Source organism: Alosa sapidissima, chromosome 5 (assembly GCF_018492685.1).
Source record: "Alosa sapidissima isolate fAloSap1 chromosome 5, fAloSap1.pri, whole genome shotgun sequence".
In the NCBI taxonomy this organism is placed as follows: domain Eukaryota; kingdom Metazoa; phylum Chordata; class Actinopteri; order Clupeiformes; family Clupeidae; genus Alosa; species Alosa sapidissima.
In genome coordinates this window covers 11635601-11643100 of record NC_055961.1, presented here as the reverse complement: position 1 = coordinate 11643100, position 7500 = coordinate 11635601, and the positions used below count along the sequence as shown (strand labels likewise).

General features: G+C 44.1%; 2 protein-coding genes across 8 annotated transcripts in view; one reads left to right on the top strand and one right to left on the bottom strand.

The window, feature by feature from the left end:
- The window catches only part of LOC121709078 (transcription elongation regulator 1-like), a 19448-nt gene extending 18348 nt beyond the window's left edge, over positions 1 to 1100 (top strand). For all 7 annotated transcript variants that reach the window (XM_042092146.1, XM_042092150.1, XM_042092149.1 and 4 more), the window contains one exon: positions 281 to 1100. In XM_042092146.1, the coding sequence (XP_041948080.1) occupies positions 281 to 482 (202 nt within the window). In that variant the 3' untranslated portion in view covers positions 483 to 1100. The remainder of the gene's footprint in view (positions 1 to 280) is intronic.
- Positions 1101 to 1927: 827 nt separating this feature from the next.
- The window catches only part of LOC121709590 (serine/threonine-protein phosphatase 2A 55 kDa regulatory subunit B beta isoform-like), an 18553-nt gene continuing 12980 nt past the window's right edge, over positions 1928 to 7500 (bottom strand). The window contains 4 exon segments of the mRNA XM_042093085.1: positions 1928 to 3145; positions 5016 to 5107; positions 5590 to 5759; positions 6098 to 6262. Of these exon segments, the coding sequence (XP_041949019.1) occupies positions 2866 to 3145; positions 5016 to 5107; positions 5590 to 5759; positions 6098 to 6262 (707 nt within the window). The 3' untranslated portion in view covers positions 1928 to 2865.

Sequence of the window (7500 nt, the reverse complement as noted above, 5' to 3'; positions counted from 1 at the left end):
GGTATTCAAGTTCAAAAAGAAAATCAAGATTTTAAAGAGAGCATAGGTGGTTCCTTACACTTACAACTAATCCAAGGCAGTGTTGTTTTGAAAATTGGTAAGATGTAGGCTAATCTGTGTAATAATGGTTTAGGTAGGATTAAGTTTGCCTTTTGCATGAACTCTAGAAATATTTTTTTTTGCTGTTTTTTGTGTTTAGTAGTTTTATAGTGCCGAAACTACTACCAGGTAAATTCTGGAAATTTGCTGCAAAATCTGTGGTTTGAACTTGAACCGTCAGGTCCAGGAAGCTGATCCAGGAGTCTGACCAGCACCTGAAGGACATTGAGAAGGTTCTGCAGAACGACAAACGCTACTTGGTGCTGGACTGTGTACCTGAGGAACGCCGCAAGCTCATCAACTTCTACATTGAGGATCTAGATCGGCGCGGGCCCCCGCCTCCCCCCACCGCGTCTGAACCCACTCGCCGCTCCACCAAGTGAAGACCACAAACACCCCCCCACCCCCCCCCCTTAGCAAAGACTTGTACCCCTAGCTTCTCCCCTCTCCCAAAACAATTCATGACGCACATATGAGACACCCCCCCTGAACTTTAGTTTGCCTTTAAGCCCAGTGGTACTGGCCTGTGGGAATGTGTCCGTGATGCAAGTAGGATTGGCACACACTGGCCGTTGGGGGCGCCTTTTGGACGATCCAAGGCTACTGGCGAGCTTTAGCTCTCTGCCGAGCAGGGTATTTATTGTGTAACCCCCGAACATCACACATATCCCCCCTGGCCTCCACCACTACCATCCCAAGCGCTATGAAGTGAGAAGGGGAGAGTGGTGTCGAGTTCAGTGTTCCTAGGCCACGTGACGACGTGGTGGAGATGTCATGGAGTCAGACGTAAATGCATTTTGGTTTGAATGCATGATTGGAATCCGAGGAAAATGACTGCGAGAGGGCCTTAGTCGTGTGCTTTACTCATACACAAGCTCTCACGGTTGTGCCTGTAATTTGTGTGTGTGTGTGCTCAGACATTGCGACTGTATTTTGTTTTTGTTTTTGTTTGTTTGTGTTTACTGGAATAAATACAAGCTCTTCTGTTGAAGTTTATAAAATCTGCCTCAGATGAATTACTACTTATGTTTGATAGAGACAATCCTACTTAAATACTTTTTTGGAGTCTTTCTTCACTTTTGGACCCACAACAGCACCTTACCTTGTGGCATTCTCTGCACAGTGCATGAGGGAACAGCCATGTGCATTACCAGTATAATGCACAAGGGGGCACTCCTGTAACTATGAAACTGACATCTATTACAGATAATGCACTTTTTGCAAGATGGAACTGGTGTTTCTAAGAAAAGGAGGAGAATGAGGATAAAGTATACTAGTTTCAAGACATCCTGTTTTATAGGCCTTTACCAGATCAGTGATTCTCACTGGGTAAACTGGAATCAGACGGTTGATAAACTAAAGTATCTTGGCTGGAATCATGTGGTCATGATGTCAGGTGAACATGGGGATTTCTATCATAATTCAATGTATTACAATGCTTCAGTTTTCCTCAGTCCACCTGATTAGTTCCTGAGCAGAATATTTTTATAAACCCAGTTGCAAAATTTCATTTTTTTGTTCTTGTTCAACATGAGTTTGTGTATTTCATTTGTAGTTACTATACTAGTATACAATACTACAATAGATTATTAATTCTGGTACATCTGCTGCAAAGATCTTAAGAAAGGTGTCTAGACAACCTTAAAATATGCAATATTGATAATATGCTACTGATAAATCACCCTTGAATAGCACTGGAGAAGGGACACGCATGACATCGATATTTTCCTGGTGGTCTTGTTCTTGGAAAGTAAATCATTCAAATATATAGCAGAACTATGAAGAAAATAAATGGAATCCACATAATTGTACCATACATTTTTTTTTATTTCTTTAGAAAAATTATAGAACAAAAGCAGATCATTGCTACATTTTTTTTGTTTGTTTTTGTTTTCTCTCAAATCAATCCTATCACGTAGCATATCCCAACCCTTTGCAGGTGCTTGTACAACACATACACCTCCACAGAGTTGAGAGAATAATAAATTAAATAATAAATAATAAACAGCTTCACAGGGAGGAGGGGGGGGGGTCTGAGGGGGTCTTGGACACATCAAGCTCTCAAACCAGCTTTTGCAGCGACAATTCAAATCAGATTGGAACTTAAAAAAAAAATAAAATGCATTCCACTCGCTCCATTGGTCGCCACATTCACTTCAAGTTGAGTTTCGTGACGTCTGCAGGTCAAGCCGTCAAGCTTAGCCTGATCCTGTCAAACGAGTCCAGTTTTCTAATCGCAGGAACTGTGAAGGTAACCGGTATCATCTCGTTGCAACTCATGTCCAGCCCCAAACCTACAGCTGGGAAAGGGAAGGGCTAGGGGTACATTTGAAACCAAAAACGGAGGACAAAAAAAAAATTAAAACAAAACAAAAAGAGGAAGAAAGTAATAGAGGCAACAGCCATGGTAGTCCCAGTCTTTTTGTTTACTTTTTTGTTTGTTTTTCTTTTTTTCTTTTTCCTTTTTTTTGTTTGAAGGGGGGATGACAGTGTCCACCCCTTTACATTTACACAATGCAGCACAAGCTGGCAAACCAGCCACACCCCCACCCCCCACCATTCCCCTGTTCCCCAAGTCTTTTCTTCCCTCTACTCATTCAGGAACGACTGACACCTGTCAATCTTAGCTATCCCAGGAGGTCAACGCGAGAAGCCATAAGAGAGATAGAGCAGGAGATAGAGAGAGAGAAAGAGAGAAACGAGTGAGAAGGTACGATGGCCTCTGAAGCTAGGTTGGTGGACGAGGGGATGATGGGGAGGAGCTTTCTAGTTGACCTTATCCTGAAAGATGTAGAGGTTGTTGGTGGCGGCCACGGCGATGATGTTCTCGGACGGGTGCCAAGCGGTGTGCAGGATCTTCTTGCTGAAGTCCAGGCTGTCCACGCTGATCTCGTCCTTACGCCGCTTGCCGCCCACACACACCTTGCGCGGCTTCAGGATGGCCCGCGGCTTGCTGTTCTCGCGCGAGGCCTCCAGCGTCACGTCGCGCTTGGTGTTGCGGTCGAACATGCGGAAGAAGTTGTTGTACGAGCCGGTCATGATCACGCTGCTCCGAGAGAAAGCGAGAGGGAGAGAGGAGCGAGGGTGTGAGGAACAGAGCTCTCCAAACAGATGAAACACTAAATGACAGCAAGAATGTCTCAGGTTTTACACATCTTGTGCTTCAATATCTAAGCTGTAATGAAAACTCCAAACCTCATACATCTCATGAACATTGCATTACATACTGTAATCAGACAGACTATATTACATCTCATCGTATTACAAGAGCATGTGTGTTCAACTATGCATACTGTATATTTATGATGACCAGAACAATTTTCACTACCAAATACAATAAACCTGACTTTAAGGGGATCAATACAATCCGTAAGTATTTGATATCTTATCCATATATGAGTAATGTTTCTGAATGTGTCTGGAGGCTCTAACTGGGGCTTGCGCTTCCTTTCAGCTTTTGCCTGAATACCCTAATGTGTCATCAGCTGAGAGAGCTTGTCACTTTCCCATCTGAGCCCCTGATTTGTACTTGAGCACTCATGGCAGATCGGCTATGTGTCACTCATGTCCCAATTACTGAGAAACCTAAACCATGACCGGGCTGGAGCTTTGTTGAGAGAGAGAAGAGTCTAAAATGATCTGTACAGCTCAAGTCATTCACAATGCTTCGACTATATTTGTCACAAGGAAAGACTGTGTATCAGTAGGGCGATTTGCATTATGAGGTAAAATTGTTTTTGATTCAAAACAGCTTCATTCATAATCACGCCTCGGGAAGTTTCACAGTACAGAACAGCCTGTTACTCACACAGACAAGTGTTATGGTGTCAACCACGTCACTGTTTCTATTTAGCAGGTCAGCAGGAAGGCTCCTGGGATGCTCTACAGACACCCAGCCTTCTTCAAAGTGATCAAATCATTCCAATTGTTAAATGATGACACAGTCTTGCATTTTAAAATAATTTACAGGAGGATCCTTTTTTGTGCATTTACAGCAGCTAAAAAAACAATTTTGAGTTACTGGCATGATAAGAACTTGAATTTAGACAGCAACTGGATGATAAATGTCAGATACATGGCTAACTTGGAACTCTCCACAGCTCGAGCCCATCGGGCAAAGCCAGAAACTGTGGATGCTTGGGGACATTTTGTGTGTGAACTTCTTAGAGACTCTTGAGTTATATCTGCACCCCTCCTTGAACAATTTTCTTTGGTTACTGCCCCACTGGATGACACCCCCCCCCCCCCCCCCTCCCTTTGGCCACTATTCCCTGACTTCATCTTATGAGGATGACGGTTTTGTTTGTTTGTTTGTTTTGTCTTTGTGTTTACTAAAAACCTAATAAAAAATTAATCAAAAAAAAAAAAAAAAAAAATCAAATCATTCCAAATTTAAAGACAAAATTGAAATGGCGCATCTTCCCTGTCGTCTACTCTCATGCCCTCATTTTATTTGTTTGTCTGACAAACTTTAACTTGCCTTCAGTGCTCAGTTTTCATAGCATTGTTATTAGGAAGACACACCTCACTACATCTTTGTCATGGACTCACAGACACAACCAAGGCAGACAGAACAGTACTACAAGGTCATTTGGAAGGGTGGCAAAGTCCAATTCTCCACCACAGCATAGAGGAACAGGGACACACATCTCAATTTACAATACTGCCATTTCTATTCCTTCTGAGATATAATTAGTAACTCAGGCCAAAGAGATGTGTGTTATGTATAGATAGACTATGATGACCAATAAAAGAGGATGTTTACATTATGCTGTGTGTATAATATTATAATATATTAGCATTCATGTCATGAAGGGGAGAGGTGGATCTGCTGGAGGCCCAGGTATTGCATAGCAACTGCTTAGTCATTGATGATGTGCGCTGGGTCAGCAGTAAACAGAGTGTGAGTCACTGACCTGTCCGATCCATTCCAGACACATTCAAATTTGTCGAAGATGCAGTCATTCTCATACAGAGAGCAGAGTTTACTTCTTAGATAGTCATGCACCTGAAAGAAAACAGGCAAAGAAGAGAAGGGATCAATAGCTGTGGATTGCCTAGGTACATTGCTACACGTTGCAAAATATTCACAACACTCTCATTCCAGACATTTAGTCCATTTGTAAAAGATAAAAAGCTTAAGTTCCAAAAATAAATGTTCCATCTTGTTTCTTCTCCTTCAAACTACAGTTGTCTGACTGCTTCAGATGACACATCTCCCATTACTTGAAAAGGCAGTCAAACACAATGCAGTACATTGTTGTATTGTACTGTAATGAAGTGCTTTGCCTTGTTTTATACGGTGTCACATTGTTCAGCGCTATATTGTATTGCACTACATTGTGCTGTATTGTATTAGACTGTTCTTCTTTTCAGCCTGCCAGTCAATGCAGATGAAAAGTTACCATGGTATCGCTTTTACCAGAATTTCATGTCTGAGAACATGCACAGAGGTTTTTAGGACTGTGTGGGCTAAGATGGCCACCATACCTGGTAAGTCTCCAGGGGTTTGCTCTCCATGTTGAGGTCCCACACCTTGACGGTGAGGTAGTCCCGTGTCATTAGGTACCGGCCACTGTGGCTGAACTTCACATCCGAGATGGAGGAGATGATCTCGGAGAAGAAAGACCTGTTGCTGGGGTCCTCTGGTTCCTCAAAGACTGTTGGATAAACAGAACAGAGCTTTCAGTCAAGACTGAAGTTTATCTAAATACAAAGATGTTACAAAAATGCATTTATAGTTCATATCTGAATGGCAGTATAACACAGTGAAAATATAAACTTAATGTTGGGCAATTGTCCTAAATCAAATGCTGGCAACCTGAAGTTATTTTCCTCTGTTCATTTTGGCTGACTATTTGCACAAGTCTGTATTTTCAGCCACACCACTTTGATATGGCAAGGACCAATCTACCATACCTCACAGAGAGTGGAATCCACCAAACCCCCCACCCCCCCCCCCCACCCCCCCACCCCATGGCAGCCTGGGCAGACTTACATTTGGAGTGGTTGTCACACAGCGCAGCAGCCCTCATGTCACATAGGCGGATGGAGCCTTTGCTGCTGCTGTAGACGAACGTGTTGCACTGGTTAGGGTGGAACTCGGCCGCAGTGATCACCTCCGTCAGCTCCTCCATGTTGGTCGGCTTGATGTCCACAATGTCTGAGTGGGGCGGAGGGTGAAGGAACAACAACCTCTGGGCAGGGAAAAGTCAACCTTTCTGTCACCGCAAACACAATCCACAGCACACTAGCGGTGACTGAAAAGCCTCTTTCATGTGTGTAAGACTAAGAATTATCTCTCTTGTTATGACCTCATTTCTGACTCATAGTTGATTTCCCTGTAGCTTTGGGGAGAAAGAGGCCGTTGCCGGCAACACGCCGTCACCTTCCAGACATTACATTACTGTGCTGAAATGGTAGGCAAGGCCACAGTGGATTTCAAAAACTACCCTACATCTCCTCGTGCGGACGAGATTCCCGTGCACGGCAACACATACATTGCATCGGGGGTTTCATTTCCACACAAAGTGGGACAGGACCGCTGAACAGGCTTACACAGGGTTAAAGCCATTCAATCCCCCCTTCAATTACTAGTGTAAGCCTGCAGTGGCGCAGACCCTTTTGCCTGTAGATTTCCCCAAGGGCCACTGCAGTACCATTGACGCTAAAAACAACTCGCTAAGGAGAGGGGGCTATAACTATGGAATTGAGGGGGAAAGAGTGTCAACCCCACAACAAACGACACCATTGGGTCTGCCCGGGAGCGGGGCACAAAAATGGCGTAAGATCCATCACCGTGTGGCTTAGGGGATCAAGGGATCCCCAGCAGGGCTACGTTATTGATACAGTAGAATGGGGGCTTGGGTAAATAAGACACTTGAAGTTTGTCCCTCGGGTGCTCCCGTACCTCAGTCATTCATTCAGCGGTGTCTCCTGACCTTCATGTGCCGCAAATGTGCTCAGACTGAGTGTGTATGTGTGTGTGTCTGTGTGTATGTGTGTATGTGTGTGCATACATGTGCATTCGGCAGGGCCTTAAGAGTGGAAATCAATAGTGATCGACCGGGGGAGGAGGGCCTGTCTAAGTGTGACCCGGGCGGACCTTCTTGAAGGCCAGGCACGGCTCGGGGATAACTCTCGGTCAGTTGATAAAGGCCAGGCGCCCAGCAGAGCATCACTAAGTGGCATGCTATTAAATCTGCATTGAGCTGACATCGCTCCCAGGCACGTTTCACATGGCTATTCATTGACTCAAAAATCATCAACAACAGGAACACCACTTAGCTGAATGTGCCCATCACTGTACTATATCTATAATGCAGAGACATAAGGGTCAGACTTATGACACGTGTCATATATTAAAGACACAACCTGCTGGGAAGTCACTGAAAGATTCCA